This window comes from Pholcus phalangioides, unplaced genomic scaffold (assembly GCF_987345545.1).
Source record: "Pholcus phalangioides strain wild (caught in Gottingen) unplaced genomic scaffold, Ppha-v1.0 ptg000009l_1, whole genome shotgun sequence".
Classification (NCBI taxonomy): domain Eukaryota; kingdom Metazoa; phylum Arthropoda; class Arachnida; order Araneae; family Pholcidae; genus Pholcus; species Pholcus phalangioides.
The window spans coordinates 20,042,245-20,064,296 of NW_028301602.1; the positions used below are offsets into that span (position 1 = coordinate 20,042,245).

Below are 22,052 nucleotides of genomic sequence, written 5' to 3' on the forward strand. Positions count from 1 at the left end.
GTTATTTAACTCGAATTTATGTTCAAGATATATCTTACCAAAGATGGCGATTACCATCCGTAATTTTAGTGGCTGGGCAGTAAACCATCATGAACTAAATTTACTTTGAAAACTCTTGAAGGCAGGTCTTGAATCTAAATTTAACATTTCCCCGTAATTGAAGGTTGTTTTAATTTCTTTATAGCCTTGAAATATATCTGTTTATGGGACTATATTATAACTGCTGAAACATTTGTTAGAAAGTTACAAGTCTCTCTCCCTGTCAGTTTTTTTAATCCTATACATTTTAAGAAAACATTTTATATCTTACACACAAAACATTTTTTTAGCTTTACAGTGTGGTAATTAGATGAGAAAGTAACTCTAGGAATGTTTTTTTTTTTCTGGGAATAAAAACATTTTTCGCTCTTCCTTTTATTTGCTTAAGGGGTTCTATATTAGCATGATTTCTGATAGAGGAAATAAAAGCTGACTAGTGTCATCACAAATTAAAAATATCGAGCATAATATGTAAAGCTATTGGAATGGGGGGTCAAAGCATCAATATTTATGTATTAATATGATGGCAAATATTGAGTGGACTGGAAACAAATTTATGCCTAATTCAGTATATTTTATTATACTCAATAGTTCTTTCTTGAAAACATTACGCTGGAGAATTATTTTCTTATTTGATGTGTTTTGTTCCACGCCACTGATTTATGCAATGTTACTAAAATCTAAAAGCTCGGTTTAAGTACATACAATTAAATTCAGATGGGTGTTTTGAAGTGTTTCGGCTTGAGTTTCATGTAAAAAAATTGATTTTAAATACTGGCGTGTTTAGACTTGTGCCAAAAAATATTCAGCACCCATGTCTCGGATACAAAAATTTTTACTTACATTAGGGACAGTTTATACAACTTTGTAAGTTTAACAAAAGAAATGAATATACATATAACACACACACAAATACTTTTTTTTGTTCCTTGGCCAAAAATTATCTACTCTAATGATAAATATTTACTTATAGGTATCTCTACATTTACATAGTCTATTGTTATTGAATTATTAGAACTTGTTTGTGTAAATACAGTTAAATCCAGTTATAATGAACTCCAAGAGACCAAAGAAATCACTACGTTAAAACAAAATTTTATTATAAAGGAATTTCAGACTTTTGGAATTGTTCCTATGTAAAGCTGGGTTTTCCTATGAGCAGGTTTCTTCAACGCGTGTAGTGTAAAAATGCTGATTGGTTAAAAACCTGAAATTCAGGTTTTTTTTACCAATCAGCGTTTTCATGCTGCACACAGCACAAAAGTTTTACTTCTAGGAAAACCCGGCTTGAGCTCATCTGGGGGGATTAGAAAACTATTCGTATATAAAACAAGAAGCAACTGAAATACTGTGCTTGAAAATGTTCTAGTTAGATTGCAATCTTTTTTCCGTGTTTTCTTGAAAAACCCATTTCCACTTCTGGTGAATCCTTGCATGGGAGAAGAAAAAATAAATTTCACTGAAAGAGAAGGGGAAAAAACATTTGAGAGGGTTTAAATAACTCTGCAAAAGGTTTGTGTCTCAATAGTGTGTTCTCATTAAAGGTGGGTTTTGTATATGTCCCAGTTCTTCCTGATGTGTTTGGATTTATGGTGAAGAATAGTCTCGCACAATAAATTAAGTTCGATCACAACCAAAATATAATTTTAACCCTTTTAAGCAGCCATGACTCGATATCTCATCTCCATAAAAGCCTCTTATTTTAGCATTGACATTTTGTAAAAATTATTTCTCAATGGAAAACTTTTCTCTATATCCCTTGGTTTGCACCTGTTAAAAATCTGAAGGAAAACCTACTTAATTAAAAAAGATATGACATTTTGCTGGAGAGGGGGGTTAGTGATTTCTAATTTCTGCTGAAAGGGTTAAGTACCAGGACAAATTTCTTACGAGCCAAGCATATTTTCCTCAAGTGAAACAGTTCAAAATAAACTTTTTTGAGACACTGTAGTGACCACACATAAAATTTTAGACACTATGGCGTGGTGGCCTGGGATTTGTCAAGCCCTGGTTAGAAAATACTTGCACAATTCATGCTCTTCAAGACTACCCATACAACTAATAGATATTATCACAAAAATTAGAAACTTTGCCTGGTTTCAAAACATGACAATTTTTGTATAAATAATAGATAATACTTGGTCTTAATTGAGTAAACCTGAATGTATTTATTTGCTTCCATTTATACACATAAGCTCAGCTTGCTTCAGCAGCTGTGACAGATTCTACAACTTCTTGTGCTTGTTTTTCTTTCTCTTTGATTGTCAGAAAGCTTTCAAGGCCACCATACTTTGCTAGTAGTTGGATACGCACATCATGACTGTTTCTCAAAAACTCTGAGTCTTTAACCCGTTTAAGATGACCCGGATGGTTCTTGAAGTGTGGCTCAAATGGCTTTCTGAATTCCTCAACCTTTTCATTATGCACATGTAACTTAAAGTCAAGATTTTCATCCACGGCTATCTCTTCTTCAGTACGACATCTAGTAGGCGTTCCAACAATTTCTGGATAATTGTCTCTTTCTTTGCGCATTTCTATCACATACAGACCTTTCTCTTCTGCAAGCTGCTTATAGGATTTCTTAAACAGAAGGAAGAAAAAAAAAATACATAAAACACGGCCACAAAAAATTAAACTTTTACATCTTTAAACAGAACAAGAAAAGTTAACCACATGGAATTTTTAAATTTTTGTTGCACTGCACTCATTTTCTGCACACAAGGGCTAATCAGACATGGACTCGTCGATTCTAAATGACTGTGTTTCACAATTTTTTGTTTCACGTGACTCGCTGAGATGTGGGGAAAGACAGTTTCTGTAGCAGAAATATATTCTATTGTCATTCTTTGTTACAATTTCTGTTGCACCCTGAATGCAAAGGATTCTGACAAGGAGGTACAACAGAAATAACAAGATGATCATAGAACACATTGCTGCTGCAGGAAGTCAATCATTGAAACGTTAGCACACCAACCTATTGGTGAGACAAGTGAAAGGAATATATAATGATAGTTATTAAATTTTTTTTTACAAATTTGCTAAAATATACCTCATTTAATGAATTTGATACTTTTACAGTAATCATAAATTCATATGTAGGTAATAATTTAGACTTGTCCCTTTACAGTTTTTTTTTCACGTGTATAAATACACTCTTTAGGAAAGAAAACAAAGTACCATGAAGAAAGTGACTGTTTTGATTGAAATGAAATATGTGTTATGAAGCTCATACGTAGATAACGAAATGATTAAAAATTCAAAGCCGTAGGATCCATAAATAGCAATTGCACATTGAATGCTCAAATTAGTAATTGGTGAACCCCCCCACTGGTGGTGGCAATGCATGCTTTACACATTGATATACAGATTCCTAATCTCATCTTGCGATACATATTGCTAAGAATTTATCAATTGTTGCTGCAGATCTGCAACATTTTGGGGTGCCTGAATCTGGCGGCTTACTATGTCTCATACATGTTCGATTGGCGAAAAGTCTGGTGACCTTGCAGGCCAAGGAAGAGTATCAACAGCACGGAGGAATTCCAGAGATATGTGTGCCATACAGAGCTTGGCATTATCTTGTTGGAAAAATAGCCCCAGGATGATATGCCACGAAGGGTAACATAACCGGCCAAAGGATGCCATCAATGTATTGTTGAGTAATTAAAGTTGTACATAGGATGATTAGAGGAAGACCTGCTATCGTGAAAGATAGCATCCTACACCAGGGGTAATGGCTGTATGTCTTTGTAAAACAAAGGCTGATTGGGACCAGCCTCTCCACACATAGATCTGATGGTCATCTGCTCCAAGACTGAAGCAGGATTCATTGCTGAATACTATGCGATGCTAGTCTGCTGGCAGCCATGACAATCAGCTATGACACCACTCTAAACGACTGTGCCGAAGTTGTGGGGTTAAAGGCAGACATCTTAAAGACCACTGCGAGTATATCCCCATTTCAGTCAAGTGCCGTGAGATGTAAGATACCGTGGGTGGTATGGATGAGGCTGTAGCATATTGGATAGCAGACAATTATGCCGTTGGGGCAACTTAGACCTATTGCACAGTCATTCGATCTTGCCTTCATACGCCTTGGCCTTCCAGAGCCTTTATTTTGTAGAAGTTCCTTGCAGCAACCATTGCTGCCAGCACCTCTTCGCACAGCCGTGTCCGTACAGTGCAGGTGGCAGCCTATTACTTGGTATGACCAGCAAGCTTCACATATCCAGAATAACGGGATGCATGACTTTTCCGCATTCAAAGTCGTACAATTGGCTATAAGGTCTTTGGCAATGTAGCAACACAGTTACTTGTTATGTCTTCCAGGAACTGCAATGCCAATGACAAGAAAAGATAAACCATTTGTGCAATTGTCACATGTTTTATGCAATGCTAGTTGCACAGTAGAAATGTGCACTATGAAGTTAACATTCACTGGCCTTGAAAATTTATTCATCTACATACTTGGTACAAAGGAATTTGCATGTGAAATTTTTTGGAAATCATCATGGCATTTTTTAGGGTTGCTTTGTTTTTTTTTGCTAAAGAGTTTATTCAACCAAACCTATCTAAATGGATAGCCTACTATTAGAAGCAAAATATTCACTTAAGGGATTCATTCATTTATCCAGTCAAACAAAATCCAATGCTGTTTATTTAAGGGAGGGGGGGGGGAAGTAAATATTTTGAATAATTCTAGTAATGAGCTATATTTGCAAGCACAATATGTTATAAAATGTACTGAAACTGAAATTAGCATTGAAAATAAACTATGTCCAAAACAAGTATTAGTAAATTGCACGTCTTCAAATTCTTACTTGTCTCATGAGTCCAATGAAGAAAGCTTTAGTCACATTTTGAGTGTTTTTTGGATTTCCTTCAATTTTTGCATATAAATCTTTGATTCCAACCATTTCACAAATAGCCCGAATTGCTCTGTGACAAACGAGACCAAATCCTAGAAAAATTTATATAAAAGCACCCATTTGCAATTAAAGTTGGCCCATGGTAAATGAATATCAACCATTTCACTGTACAATATTCCATCAATCAGGGTATTTAATTGTGTGGGAAACACAAATCATCATTTCACAACATTAATGTAACATATTAATGGTTATCAAAACATCAAGAGCATTTAGGAAAGAACATTATTTTGCAAAAAAAAAATATTCTGGATTGAATTTAGTTTTTCAAAGAAATGAAATAAAAATTGAAAATTTTATTTTCATTGCCCACAAAAAGGACATTTTTTTAATTTAGTTTGATCTCCTTTATGATCAAGGATGTAATATTGCATCCAAATGCCTGTGGAATAAATTCAACCCGTTTCTTCAACCTTTTTTTCCCTCATCACAAAGTTTTATTGCAACCCTATGAAACAAACTTGCGTGTTTCCCCCCTCATTTCTTAGTTTCCCCCTCCTTGTTCTCCCCTTGCATACAATGTATCTTTCTCGGAACTAATTCTTCTACTATATACTGCACATGGAAGTGAGAAAAAGAATACATAAGTGAGGGTGAAAAAGAATGCTTTTGTATATCTCTTATCTCTCTTATCTAATTATACACTGTCTGTACTGTTCCTCCCCACCATTATTCCTTTTTTTAATGCGAACCAGGCTACCATATTTATCACTTATACGACTAGCACAGATGATTCAAATTTATTGCCAACAGCTTGTATACGAAGGGGTTAAGTACTTCTATAACATCTAAAAATTGTTATTGATTGAATCAACTGAAATATTTTCTTTTCACATTCATGTTTCCAGTGCTCAGAACATATAACATGGTAAATGATTAATACCTTTTAAAATAACCATCCTTGTATGTAAAATATCACATGTTATAATACAGAATTTATGAATCTTTTCTTCTGTTAACTCTTCAACATTCTTGCACACATAATTTTTTTTTAAAGAGCCATTTGGATTAGCTGGGTTCAGATTAGTGAGATTCTAGTGTACATTATTTTAAATGCAAACAAGCAGCATTATGATACACACCTTGTGGCTTCTTCTTTACAAACACATTTTGGGCTCCAAAACATGCATGAAAATCATGCAGAACTGAAAAACAAAACAATTTGGAAATAAAATCGTTTCATTAAGATATTTTTTAAAGATGAGAGGATCAGAGTTTACTGTGTATTCATTGAATATACATAAATAAATAATTGAATATACATAAATAAATAATTGAATATACATAAATAAATAATTGAATATACATAAATAAATAATTGAATATACATGAATATACATAAATAAATAATTGAATATACATGAATATACATAAATAAATAATTGAATATACATGAATATACATAAATAAATAATTGAATATACAAATAAATAAATAATTGAATATACAAATAAATAAATAATTGAATATACAAATAAATAAATAATTGAATATAGATAATAATAAAATGATAATACATTGATATACAATAATATCTAACTTAATGAAGTAAACTAATGTACTGTCAAAGCTTTAGATCATAGGTCTCCCACTAGTGGTACAGCAGAATCTTGGGAAGATTTTTTTACAGTGTTTCGTGAAATTCTGGTACGAAAAGTTGTAAAAATTTTTCTTTGACATTTCAATACAGGGTCCCCAGCAAAGCAAAATACAGTCGGCCCCCCCCCATATTCGCGGGGTTTTTTCCTTTCTGGAAATTTTTTTTGCAACACTCAGAAATTGTCATTGATGTGTTTTGTTTACAAAACTTGAGTTGTGCATTTTTAGAATGGCTCGCTAATGGCATTACTGTCATCACTAGAGCCGTGGCAACTCCCAAGAGAGAAACGGTCACCTCGGGTTGGATTAACCCCATTGGCCACAATGTGCGCTAAAGGACACAACCAATTCTACAGAGCCAACTTAAGAGACATTTCACGTTAGCGAAACAAGTGAGTGGAGAATGGTTCAATGATATAGATATATAAGTCTCGAACAGCTAATTAATAGCAGTTCAGAGGTATTGATCGAAGAACAATTAATGCAGTTGACTGCTCCTGAAACTCAAGCGGTACCAGATGAAGAAGATCAATATAAAAAAGTAGAAGACAAGTTCACCATGAGTAACATAGCGGAAGTGCTTCGCACGCTCAAATCAGCAATAGATTGTTTTCATGGCATAGATCCCTCTATGGTATGCTCTTCACATGTAGAAAAATTGGTAGAGGAAGCCTTGTCATCATATCCCAACATACTTGATGATATGAAGAAGAAACTGCAAATAGAAATCACAATGTTCTTTCAGAAAACATCGCCAACAATTTCTGCACCCTCTTTTACATTCCCTTACACCTCTGCGTTACCCTGTACTTCTCATGCTGTTCAATAGACGAGATATACAAAAAAAAGTATGGTTTCGGTTATTCGCGGATTTCCCGTATTCGCGGTCACTCCTGGAACGTAACCCCAGCGAATACGGGGGGCCGACTGTATACCTGATTATTGTTTGAAGGAAAAAAACTTGTGAAGAAAGAAGTATAACTCAAAATTTTCAACCTTGCAAAAGTTTTGTTTTTGCTTACATTATATTTTAATTCATTCAGATTTTTTACTCTGAATTTTCTAAAATATTTGCATATTTCATTGATTTGTTACATATTTTAAATTTTTCCTGATTTTACCAGTCACTGGGTACCCTGCAAAAAGATATCCATATTGGAAAGATATTATTGTTGTTTGAGTTACCAAAACTTATAACCACCAAAGGTTTCACATGAACAAAAACACTGGGAACTTCTGCATTAGATATAAGAATGGTTCTTCTTCCCCCCCCCCTTTTGTACTTTCTTTTCAAAAAAAACTTTACATTAGATCTACAAGTAATGTCAGCGCAGTCAATCAATTGAAGTGAAAGCACTGCATGTTAGTGTCAAACCTGGTATAAATGTCTACAATATATCAGAATACATGTAGAATATGACATAAAAATTATATTCTAACCAGTATGGTCTTTATATCTGTCAATGTGTCGAAGAACCTTAGCAGCTTTATTTTTGGCCTGCAAGGGAAAACAATGATAAGATATTCAAAACATTAGCCGTAGTAAGAACCTGAATAAATTATTTAGCGCATTAGACAACAAATAAATATAATGCTATGATTAGTATTCAATGCCTGGTAAAAAGGAGGAAGAGGGTCAGTTAAACCAATGCAATAAAGCTTGGCAGTTTTTGCTTGATCTTGTCTATATGGGGAAAAAAGATCAAAATCGCTTTTATATTTTAACTGAAATGACCACAAGAAAGTTTTATCCCTAACTTTTAAAACTTTGAGCTTTAGTGTCCCATTCCTCAAATAGTCTTTACCTAGAAGAATAATATGATGAGCTAACAGTAGAAAATGTTGTGATAATGTAAATGGATTAATATATATGTTACGATAAATGTTATAAATTAGTTATTATACATAATAACTGTGTATACGAACGATGAATGCGCCGTTATATAAGGAGAATGCAAAGGTTTAAATTACGATTAAAAAAAATGTTTATTAATGAGATGAAGCAAAGGTACGACTGACTCGAGCCAATACAAAAGAACATCTGCCTCAAAAGGCGGGAAAAATAACACAGATAATAATTGTGTAAGCAGTGCCATCTAGTGGCGATAGAGAAAAAGAACATAATATGAAATACTACAGCTACATACACAAACAAACTGGTTATTATGCATACTTACCAATCGACTAGGTAAGTTTGATAAACATCACTTTTTACCGGCAGATATGCATAATACCCAAGCGTCATTGGTAAATTTGATAAATACTGAAAAAAATTATCACTTTTATCTGCGATTATGCTTAATAACCAAGTGTCGTTGGTAAATTTGATAAATACTTGAAATTTATCGCCTTCACCAGCGATTATTCATAATACCAATGCAATTCGTGAATTTGGTAAATATGAAAAAAAAATTACAAATGAGTCAAGAAATGTGATGAATATAGTCGGCAGGGATAATAGGTTTATTATACCCTGATATAATAAAAATTTTATGATCATACCGATATAATGATAATAAATTTTAAAATCATATCCTAATGATACAATACATGTATGAATTATCATGAATAGTATATCATATAGTAGATAGATTTATCATGTTTACCAACAATGCGATGCTTGCATATTATGCATAATTGTCGGTAAAAGTGATGAATGTAGGGAAATATATCAAACCAAAATATACTTGATAAGTATGCATAATAATCAGTTATTTATGTATAATAACCATATTTTTATCACATTAACCATAACCATATTTATTTATCACATTTAGGGTAACATATATTCAGTTGACCCCTGTTATAATGCCCTCCCATGTCACAGAAATTTTCAGTGAACAAATCTTCCATTTCGATGCTTTTTCATGTGAAACTAGGCATCTTCAACCTGGTGTTCCTTGAAGCACCCAGAGTGTTCGATGCTCCTCTCTGATTTTGTGCTCATGAGCACTTGATGAAAACGTTCCAATTAGATACCTTGTACAAATTGCATTCAAGGGCTGAAATCCTGATTACATGCATACATATGCCAAACTTGCCGTAAGGGTGTTCTTTTTTTGATGATGAGTGCTTGCATCTAAGAAAAGGTTGAAAACATCTTAAATGAGTTAAACCCTGATTTGATATATTGTCAAACTCTTTATAGTGCCAAAATTCAGTGAAATAATGGTGGTTAAATCAGAGTTTGACTGCAATCAGTAAACACGTTTTTATGTAAGAAAAAAGAAAAAACAGATGATTTCTATTTTGAAACAGTAAAACTTGACAATTAAGAAATTTTCAGTGAAAGACATTGGCAGGTATAAGTTCATTATATGAGACTTCCATACATTTGGGATTCAATATAGCCAAATAAAATTACATTGTGTACACCAGTGAAAATCTTATGTAATGATACCCTCAATAATGGTAATTGTCTATATAACAATATTACTCTTTGGTCCTTACACGCATTATCATATCGTTATAGACAGAATACTATAGACACTAACTCCTCTATAATGAAATTTTCTCCAGTCCCTTGAGTATCGCTATATAGGCATATATCTGCATACAGAAAATCTGAGGGGACCAAACACCAGTTCGTTATATTCAGGGCTGAAACTAGAGGTAAAGGCAAAAGCAGCAACTGCCCCCAAGTGGCAAACTTTAGGGGGTGGCAAATACAGTCGAACTTCGAATTATCCAAGTTTGAATATAAGCTCAAGCAGACAGGAAAATGATTGAATTATCCAAAATTCAAATTATCCAACTCATCAATGTAGCTATACTTTTACGAAAAATAAAAACCCTTAACCGTTTGAAGGTCAATGTTCCATAAATGGAACAGTTCTTATTTGCAAAAATATCAGATAAAAATTGATTCAAACATTTCTGGTTTTTTATCGTATATAGAGAAGAGTTCAAAGTATCTTTTAAAATAAATTCAGAAACTTCAGGTTAATATAAACTTTGACAGAATTTTGAAATTTGACATTTTTTTAAAATACCCAAAAATTTGAATTAACCAAGTTTGCCTGTATTAGGAAAGAACAAAAATACTGTTATAAAATCACAAAAATTTGACAGTGGTGGGAGTGGCTAAATCATGTCTGTACCACCCCCACACCTCCCTCACAGAAATCTCAGTTATGGCCCTGGCTAAATCCAAAGATTTGTTATAGCAGGAGTTGAGTGAGGTGCCTGAGTAGCGTGGTAGTAAGATGCTTGTCTTCCACTATGAAGGTTACTGTGAAGGTCCACGGGTTCAAATCTAGGCATAGAATGTTAGAAGAAAATTCTTTACCAACAAAATCTGGGCTACCACAGATAGATTGTACCTTCATTTCTCACCCAACTCTACTGGTTGGAAATTGCTGTATGACAATATATGACTGGAGTTGGTGCGCGGTAAAGTGGGTTCAAACCCAAGGGAGGATATAGATAAGATATTTTCTGTAATGAACTTGATAGCACCTTCATTTCCAACCCGGTTCATTAATGGCAGTAAATTGCAATATAGCTATATGGCCAGAGAAGGTGCTTGGTGGAATAGCAGGGGTTGAGACTGTATTCATCTAAAAATCTTTACTATTTTGTTTCATGACAAAAGAATTTACTTCAAAATACACTCCCAGATGACTGGTCTAGATGACAAAAAGATTTTTCGCATTACTTTTTAAACCCCAAAATATCACATTAAATGTTATTTGGAATAAATTTCATCAGTAAAAAATATATAAATACTTACATTATGAGCTGCAGTGTTCCCACTGCTTGACTTTGAAACAGCAAATCCTATAGAAAATGAATGATGTATGAGAAAAAATGCACATATATTAGGAGTGAGAAAATATTATTGATGACTATATAATATTGTTGGTTGTTGCTATAAAAATTTCTTTTATTTATTTCTCGCAGTCATTTCTAAAACCTAAACAAATACTGAAATAGATGAAGAAATTAAGGCAGCCTGTTAGAAGCAGTTCAATATACTGAACTTTTTGTCAAGTCCAGAAACTTGTATCTTATTGAACTTGAATCACTTTTATCACTTGAATCACTTTTATCACTTGAATCTTATTGATTTGTTTTAGAGAAAATTAGTTATATTTCTCAGTTTGGTCACTGATTCCAAAATTATTTTCAATCTTAATAATGCTGCTTCCCTCCCTCTCTTGGAAACTGTAGGAAAATATCTTAAAGAGTGTGTGTTGCAACCTTAAATGGCACTGGGGGTGGGGCTAATGCTTCTCCAAATAAGAATATTGCTGTTAGAAGTGGAGACAATAAATTTTAGTTAAATCTAAAACCCCTATCAAACTTAATTTGCCACATTTTTATTGAAGAATATTAATTGGATTGATTTAAATTACAGGGTAATTAACTGAAATTTTTAATTGTGATTAACACTTGATCGATAAATTGGACTGGCTTTAATTTAGATCTGATTATTTTTTCTGAACACAGACAACAAACAATGAAAAATATGCCAGGCTTTTTTAGATTTAATGATTTTATTTTAGATATTTTTTAATTTTATTAATGATTTTATGGCATAATTATCGAGATTCTATATTAGTGATTATTCTACATGTAAATTTTATCTTGAATTAAAATCTGACATGGCCTCATCCTTCTTTGGGGCAGTGGCAGAAGCAGAGCCTGGGCCCTGTTAGGTTCAAAAGGTAAATAAGACTTTTTCTATCTATAGTAATATGATTCATATTTTAAACAGATGAAAAGAAACAAATAATTTTACTATAAGCTACTTTCTGGTAATTCATTTGTAGAATAACTTCAAGTGATTTAAATAGTGAGAAGTAGGAACAAAAATTTTAATGAACAACCATTACCTGCAAGACCATTTTTATTTCCAACAACTACAAAAGCAGATAGTTTTCGTACCCTTCCTTTCATTCCAGTCATTCTAAATATAGGTCTGAACTAGAAACAAAAACAACATAAGAATTTCTATTACAATTTACAGCAGCTTTTCACATTCAAATTATGTGAACTGCCAAATTAAACAATAATTTACTGAATAAAACGAAATCACTTCACACAAGTTTATGCTGATAAAATTATTCTACTCAATTTGTGACCCCCTTTACCTTTAGATCACTTATAACTAAAAAATAGAAAACTAAATTTATACTAAATAAGCAACTGAATTGTTTTTTTTCTTTCAGAAACCCCATTAACTGACAAAAAACTCAAAATTGAGTTTTTTAAAGGTTTCTTGTAGTTGATTGATTGATACTTCGTTTTCACTAAAACAATGTTCTGTATACCCCAATTTGCCATCCTTCAAATACTCATGTAGTACAGAAACCAGTTAATGTCATTAGAAATGTTTCTCAAATATCTCAAAACTTGAAATTCTTTAATAATGCCATAAGTAAACATGGCCATAAGCTTTGGCCATTGCGTGCAATGGAGATCCATCAGTTTGTCTACAGTCAACTCCTGGCCATGTTCTTCCACTAGTTCTTGAAATCATCCCCATTCACCTCCAGTCCCCATGATCTTTCTCAAGGACACAATTCCTTTGTCAAATGTTGGTTATGTTCATGAGCTAACCCCTCAAAGCCATGTTCAATAATACAATCAGCCCACAGTTTTCTCCAAGCAGAATCAAAAAAGAAAACTTTAAGTGCAAATACACATGGCTACAATGCTACATCTAGTATCTTATCATAACAGTCATGCTTGCACGTGCATTTATTTTTTGAGTGAACCATGCTTACCGGAGACCACAGAGAATATTAACCACCATTCCACAGTAAATGTGTGGACTGAAAGCGGGAAACCATCGGCTCAGTTGTGATAACGTGAAAATAAATATTGTTTATAACCTGAGCCTACTATCGTATATAACTCGAGCCTAATTACCAATAAGGTATCGTCAAAATCTGAAATTTTCCTACTAATGAAAATTAAGTTGTTAACCATGGAATACTAATTAAAATAAAAACTACATGACGCTAGTTCAATGCTAATTATATACACATGAATATTAAATTATGCTAGAATTTGGATTTATCAATACAGCTTTGTCCCAATTATTCTGATAATTGAAGTTCTACTGTAATACCTTCCTTTAAATTTGCATGCGTAAATAGCGAGATGTGTGCGTATATATATGATTATCTTCAACACAAAAAGAAAAAAGTTACATAAAAACAACATCACTTACGTGTAAGACTCTAGAATCAAATCCTTCAAATTTTTCTGAATGAAAAATGAAAAATACAACAGTAATAAGCAGTAACGTTTTTAGTAATAACTTCAGTAATAATAATGAAAAAGAAAAAAAAAGCACAAACCAATAATAATGAATTCAAAAATTAAATGAAAAAAAAGAAGAGAAAAGTAATTGCTTGTGTACAATCTCATTTGCAAATTCCATTCATCACTACGTCTTAAGGAATGGAAGGGGCTGTTGGTTACGTTTTCCTTCAGAGAAAATGTAAATTGTTCTACATGTCACCTGTTATCTAGAAATATTTTTTATGAATCACATTTGAGTATATACAAAGATGAGTAAAGTTTTTTGTTAAAAAATTTGTTCCAAAATTGGGAGAGGAGGGCGGGCCAACTTAACATGTATGGGCCAATCTTTGTAGAGAAAAACCTTGATCCACTTCATGGTTTCATTGTATTGTATATTTGTATGGTTTTGATGGTCCTCAAGTGGGGGGGGGGGGAATATATATATACAATGATATGCAAATTGCCTATACACATTACTTTGAGAAATATGATTTTCTGGATGTTATGCAGAAACAAATCTTTTGAAAGATCTTTGTCTCCTCTGGGAATCAAATCTGGGTCTTCTTGCAAGGGGACAAACAATTTCTCTTTCCAAAGATTTGTTTCAGTATAACATCCAGAGAGAGAAAATCTCATTTCTCAATATATTTTGGGCAAAAAAACATAAGAAATTCAGATTTTTTTTTTAATGTTTGCAGATTATATGATGAAAATTACGGTACATAAGCATTGCAAGAGAGGAAACTGAAAAATAATTTCTCACCATCACCAACAGGATCAGGAGGTCCGAGACTACGTCCAGGCAACCTAGTTCCACTCCACCCTCTTTCAAGAGGATGTATACGATTAAGTTTGAAGGCATTCATTCGATCTCTCATTTCTAACATTCTCTTCTCCCTTGATTCGTCTGGTGGAAGCTCTCGCTGAGAAATAACTTCTCTGCCACGCAAGATTGGGGCATTCAAACCTGGCCACAGCATATTTTTTTTACCTATTACAGCCGACAAAAAGAAAAGAAAAAAACCACAGATGATCGACGAGAACTTAATAAATATCCAATGTGCAAAAAAAAAACCATGAACCCGAGGGATAATGATGGGAAAAGCCATAAAAAATATTTTGCAGTATCACATGGGCTTGAACAATTTCAATAACAATAGAGTCAATGGTTGAAATAACAGAGACTAAGAAGAGAAGAATTCTTACCAAATCCTATGACTTGACCTCTATTGAGATCTACAACTCTTCTCTGGCCCATACGCTTCCCTCTTCCTTTTTTTCTTCCAGCAGCACTGACACTGGTGACACCTTTCCATAACTGTTCAGCAGAAGCTGAAATATTTTCAATATTTGTGATTCAAATATGCAAATACATTGTTTCACACACAGTGGTATTTCAGGTTACAAGTAATCTAAGTTATGAGCAAATATTTCAACATATCAGCTTGAAATGCATGGTAGTGGCAGTGGTGTGTAATGTGTATGTGTACTTTAAATTTAAAACCTAAATATACAGTAGACTTTCGATAATCTGGTCGTGTGCTAGTCCCTTAAATTTAGCCATTTAACAAATATTTAGATGTATTTGGATGCAAAATAATACCTTGACTTACACAGTTATTGTTGGTCCCACCTGTTGGTAAAATTCAGAGGATTGCTGTATATTCAAAGGGGGGGGGGATTAACAGCAATCAGTATTAACATTTTGCGAGTGGTAGGTTCCAACTTTTTTCCAGCTTGGAAAAAGTTTATATGAAACACTCGTCAAAGATACGAAACACTCCTATATACAGACAGCACGACCTATATTTACACTACCATTTCCAAGCAAATTCCAATAATTGGAAAACATAGGGCATGCATCAGAGAATGTTTCTTTATATGTAGATCAGCGGTTCTCAACTGGTGCTCCTCGTGCACTTTCCAGGGGCTCCGCGGCCGCTCGAGAAAAATATAAAAACTACAATTAAAAAAATTAATTATAAATATTTTTGATTAGAAAAAATAAATCAATAATTTTGATAAATTAAAAAATTGGCCTATAGGGCTCTGCCATAGAATTTTTTTTACTAAAAAGGGCTCCATCAGTCAAAAAAGGTTGAGAAACGCTGGTTATACAACGAAACGTTATACAACATATATTTTATTAGATATTATTTATATTATTAGCATGTTTTATTATTGATTGAATGCCGTTTTTATTAGTCATTATTATGTGAATGAATTATGTCAAACGTATCATCCAAGTTTCTATTATTTCCTATGAGGAAGTTTGATTGCATATATGAGCGATTTGAATAACGAGCATGTTGGCAGAACAAACTTCTACAAACATTGCACTGTACTGTAGAATAGTAGTGGCTTCTAGGTCCTAGAGCATCCCAAACAAGGTGCGTAGTGTGTAAGCACCTGGCAGGTGTTTTGAGGGATATGTAGCATTTTAAATTGATCTGAGTGGACATTCAAATGAATGATTTTGTTTTGGCCAATTCGCAATATATGGTATACCATTTTGTTGGCAAATTTTTGTATGCGCCAAAACAGCGATATGTGGCCAACCTAATTCTTCCAAGTCCTAAAACATAGATGGCACCACTGCACCTGATTTTCTTTTCCAGCTTATTGTTACAATTTCGTTTTCCTCAAAGTAGGCTTTGTTTTTTTCCCATGCCGTTTTTACACGCTATTTCCTGTTTTTCCCCCATGTTATGGCTAATCACGTAGATTTAATGTATCTGCACCGTCTACAATTTCAAGGGCAGAGAAGTGTTATCAACTTCCGTATGGAGATGGGCCTGTGTTAGTGGGCCTTTTCAATCGTTTTTGGGTGTTCGTAACCCTAGTGTACAGCGCCTTGCCGTAGCCTTTCTGGTGGTCCGAGGTTGATATTTTCAGGTCTGGGGACAGGGGCCCACCTCTTTTCAGTGCGACCAGCATAAACTTGGTGGCAAAGCCATTTGCGTGGCACGCCAGTATGAAGTACGGTCTACAGACGTTTATTGATTAAATAACAATTATTATTAATATATTTAATGCGTATAATTTTTTTCACATGTTTTTAATCGTTTTTGGGTAACCCTAGTGCTAAAGCAGGTTTGGCGATAAAAAAAAAAGTCACCAAATCGCGGAATACCGTATATTGGGAATTTACCCGAAATTATTTCTCTCAACTCTTGATGGGACTCGAACTTTTGTTAATTTTTACACAATAACAACAAATATGCTTATTTTCATGTAAAAAATAAATGCTTCACACGTGAAACCAATGGATCATTTTGAACAAAAAAAAAACCAACTTACTTCTAGACAAGAAAGTGCTGCTGTTTCTGATGGACTCAACTAAGTTAGATTCAATCAAAGGATAGAGCAATGCACTTGTTTCTCTCCTCACATTCCCTACAGTGCTGTAGTGTTCAATTCTCAGTCCTGAATCCATTAGAAAAAAAATATATAATTTAATTTCAAATACATATTTATCACTTTTAAGTTTAAAAAAGAAAAGAAAAATGTCTCATTATAAACAGCCCGGATATGTAAATTAAATAAACCATTAAATTTCTCATCGTTTAATTCAAATTGTGGCTCTTATTTTATCTCAAAAAATCTATTTCAAATTTATTTACCGGTTGATACAATAAGTGTTTGCTGATATTTCGGCAGGGTCCAGCATAAGCACTGGCGGAAGGCCGCCGCCATGTTCCACAGTTGTTGTTGTAAAATGTAAACAAAGTCCGGTGTGGACTTTGTATCGACTGAACAGATGCATCGAGGACTTTATAGATGTTGCCAAACGAAGAGCAAGTTTATATTCAATTTTAAAATGGCCGATGAAATGAGGGCGGTATCTGCAGCTGCTATCGACTTACGAACGACTCCGATTCCGAGTAATGTTACTGATAGTGATGTTTATATCAGACGTCATATATTTTAATCAAACCCGCAGCCAGGAATTTCGTTTAGAGGAGGACCATTTTCATTTCGATCATAGGCGGAGATAGAGTTGACAGTCATAGGGGGGGGGGGGGCATGATGATGATGATTGTCAATTCATACATACACAAATACATTAAATCAATCAGGGGCCCATCTGTTGTGAAAATATGAAAATGGCATTCCGAACGTGCCCTCATTTTTATTTTTCGGAATCTGGTAATCCATGTTACCCTATTCGGGTTCAAGTGCAGTGGTGCCATCTGCCATCTACAGAGATAAATGGGTTGTTACTATTGCGGCACAAGCGTGAGTACTCATTTTGGAGTTTTTAAATCTGGATAACCCTGCTCATATGACTTTGAAACTTTTTCCCTTTGTCCTTAAAATCTGGTTTCCGGAATTATTTCATCATTTTTTTGGGCGGGGGCTATTTGTAAAATGTGTGTTTGTCCCCCACAACTATTCATACGCTTTGACCAATCATCGTCAAAATTCACAGAAAACCAGAACTCTGGTTGCCTTCAAGCAGGACACAAATACAACGCCACAACAGGCAAATTGCCCAACGAGGTGGCTGACTTAAGAACATCATGGATCCCCGAGCCATTTTCTGGAGGCCCTACCTACTACTGCTACACCACACATGCACCCCGCCCACATCCCCCCTCGCGGAACCCCCAACGAATCGGTACATGCGGGAATGTGCGTGTACGTGTAGTGAAACCTGACGTGAAGTTTTTGTTGTTTCTCTGTAATGCTTGTTATGTGTAGTGCTGCCATCTGCCACTAGTTTTTCTAACTATGAGTGAAGTGTTATGATTGAATGATTTATCGTTGTAGGACTGTTGCTCTCTGTGGCGAGACTTTTTAACGGGGAGATCGGCTCGTATTTGCGCCTTTAAGTTGGAACCACAGAAAACCAACTTCAGCCGACCACCACTGTGGGGTTCGAACCCGGATCCTCGCATCGCGAGTCCGACACTATAACCACTCGACCACCACAGCGACACACATAACATGCCTTCCCTGCTTCATTATACTATATGAAGAAGACAGTCAGAAAACAGCTTTGGAAGAAGAAAATCACAACATCGAGAATATAATTACTCGCTTTGATACTAGGCAATCCAGGGCTGTCTCAACACCATTACGTGCTCCCTTCTGCTGGGCTGGGAAATACTAGCCTGCCAATTTACATACTTCCAAAATCATACAGTGGAACCTTCCTTAACGGACACTCCCCCGTTAGTGGACACTTTTCTGATCCCCGGTCCCGCGGAATAGGGCTTTAATGTATTTCCCGTTAGCGAACACTCTCGATAGCGGATAGTAAAATTAGGCGAACTATAACTTTTTTTTTTCCAAACTCTAATTTGTGAATTTTTGTTCATAAATCGGGAATTTATAACATTCAACGGTGATTATGTATAATCCCAAGCTCGTATTGGTAAATATGATAATCCATTAATTAATTAATTACTTGATTAACTGAACATAACTATGGTCCAGGATGCTAATTCCGAATTGTAATGTTGGTTTTGCTTGCACATGTTGAGACGTGTGAAGAAAGGAAACATAACTGATAGTTATGAACTTTTGTTTATTTCTCACACTCATCTTGATTTAATTCAATTTTTATTGCAAAATATGTGTATCATGTACGGGAAAAAAATAGTTAATCGGTTTGATGAAGAGAATAAAGGTTATAAATTTTTCCATATACTTTATATCAGGCTTTCCAACTTAATTTGGAATTATGAATAATCGCCGGTAAAAGTAATAAATGTAGTGAAATTTAATGAAACTTTCTTTATCGAGACGATTGATGATTATGCATAACCACCGGTGTATCATTTTTGCACACAGTAACATATAGGAACCAATTGCGACCGAAGACAAAAATATAATGTGAAAGTCGTATAAACGAGGTTCTGCAGTATATCGCACCTCCCCAATAGCGGACCCTCCCCAACCAGATATCATTATCAGGGAGTTCCCCCATGCCCCCATGTACCCTAACACTAGGCCGATACATTAAGACGCCTCTGTGGCATTATTTTTTCTTTCTTCCATTCAAAAGTAAACACAATTGGGGAAACTACAGCCAGTGCCTGATTCCTTGACGCACTCCTTTGAAAAGCATCTCTCTCTCTCTCATCACCTAGCAGAATACTCTGTATACAGTGGCTTCGGAGCCACGGGTGCTGTGGGTGCTTAAGCACCCATGGTAATTTGTAGAACGGGCCCGAACACCATCAGAAATGATTCAGAAATCAATATATATTTACTACATGAAACTTACGACGAGCATCTTAACATAAGTTCGAAACACTTCCGACGACCCTGGCTCATGGGCGAAGATAAGGGGGGGGGGGGCTTGGGGGGCATTCCCCCCCCCCCAGCGTCAAATATGAAGTAGACTGATCTAATATATATATGCATATATGAATTGACATCATCATCATCATCGTGCCCCCCCAGACTTCCAAGTCTATCTCCGCCTATGCCCTGGCTGTATCCATATTAAAAGCGGTTCGGTTTTCGTCTGAGAAAAATTGTTGTTCTATGCATGCGTATTAGTGCCATCTGTGGAAAACATATGCAAGTGAAGTTGCCTCTCTTGTCTTGGAAGTTGCCTCACTTCCAAGATTCGGAACCCTGATTTCGAATATCGTTCGTGAATTTAAATCGCACCAAGTGGAAGGTCGTAAATTTGCATCAGAGAAAGACCAATCTCATTCGGAAAAAAACACAGCTTTTATTTTCATAAATAAAATGTGGGTTGAATCAGAAAACTTTGCATTTTGTCGTCTTCTTTTTTGTCCAAAGAAAATGTACGGTTGACACTGAACAACAAAAACTTTGAGGTTTCATTTTATTTTTTGTTTGTTTGTTTTTGTGTGTACTTCCACCTCTAAAAGTTTTTCCCATTTTTTCTGAATCACCCAGCATGTATTTTTCGTTATCTTTTAAAATAAGCGGAGATCGACCACAACTACTAAACCACACATGCACCTCGTCCACATTCCTTCGCGGAACTTCCAACGAATTGGTAATGTTGGAATGTGCGTGTTGTGTAGTGTACCTAAGGTAGGGTTACCAACTGTTCTTCGTTTTGATATCATTTCACGCATCCTCCTACGTTTCGGAAAATTCGTCTTTTTGCCTTCTGGGCAGGGGGGAGGGGGGATTTGGATGATGCTTACGTCATCAACCACCCTTTATGAAGATATAAAATATTCTTAATGGCATCTTACTCTGTGTGCCACATGTCACTCAAGGGATCTTTAAATGTGCAACGGATCGTTTCTGAAACTGTGTCGCGGGTTACTTAAGTGATTTTTGAATGTGAGTGATCATTGAGGCCTACTTCAGTGATTTGAAAATGTGCTACGGGCCACTTAGGTTTGAAGGGGCAAGCCACATCAGATAACCTTCAGTGCTACATTTGGTCTGCGGAACCAAGTGTTTACCATATATAGCGTAAAGGGTGGGTCGCAATGAATTTCTTAGAGAAATTTTGAGTTCTTACCCTTCAAATAGCATTGAAATTAACAGAAATTGATTATAATAACATATAAAGATATTTTCTTTCAAAATTTAAATTAAAAAAAATATTGCATTAAAATATAATTATAATTAAGCATTAAAAAATATTTTTTTTTCGTCTGGGGTGGGGGAGGCGCACGAGCCCCTATGCCCCCTGCTGCGTACGTTTCTGATTCCACCAATATGCGTTAGGAGATAGGGGGCAGTGCTGACGAAATTTTGCTGACGGGGGGGAGGGGGGTCAGAGTTTTTCTGACTTTTGCTGACGGGGGGGGGGTAAGGGGGTCAAAAATGGCTAAAAATTTGCTGACGCAATACTTGAACTGCCCCTATATGGTATATGTGGTTTCTCGAAATCATAAATATTATATATTAATTATTTTAATCAAATGATGATTCTTTCCCTGTTTAATAAAATTTTCTTATGCTATGTTATGTGTCAACTACGTATTTCGTGCGTGTGTTGTGTGATTGGCTAAAATAAATCAGTTTCAGAATCACTGCAGCAAATCAGCTTCACGTGGTTAAACCGACTTTTCAGCCGAGACGAAGAAAACAACTCGGTGTTTTCACTTCCAATTTATCAAACAGTATTTTGTGAAACCGGCGCTCACAGATGTTGTTCAGGTTATTCACAGCTATTACAAGACGATCGCTATCTGGTCTACTCAAGGACACTATAACTCAGATTAATGATAAAACTAGAAGAAGATGAAATTCTTCGACAAGCAATATCACGTTTTTTTT

The 22,052-nt window shown here is 35.0% G+C and overlaps 1 protein-coding gene across 1 annotated transcript; it reads right to left on the reverse strand.

The window, feature by feature from the left end:
• Positions 1-2,187: 2,187 nt before the first annotated feature.
• On the reverse strand, positions 2,188-17,570 carry mRpS5 (mitochondrial ribosomal protein S5). Its single transcript, XM_089235723.1, has 11 exons — positions 17,447-17,570; positions 17,124-17,249; positions 15,030-15,155; positions 14,587-14,814; positions 13,747-13,781; positions 12,404-12,494; positions 11,299-11,345; positions 8,007-8,064; positions 6,050-6,112; positions 4,860-4,999; positions 2,188-2,619 (listed from the first exon to the last, which is right to left on the reverse strand). Exons 1-11 carry the CDS (start codon positions 17,517-17,519, stop codon positions 2,236-2,238), a joined length of 1,371 nt encoding a protein of 456 aa, XP_089091849.1. The 5' UTR covers positions 17,520-17,570; the 3' UTR covers positions 2,188-2,235.
• Positions 17,571-22,052: the final 4,482 nt, after the last annotated feature.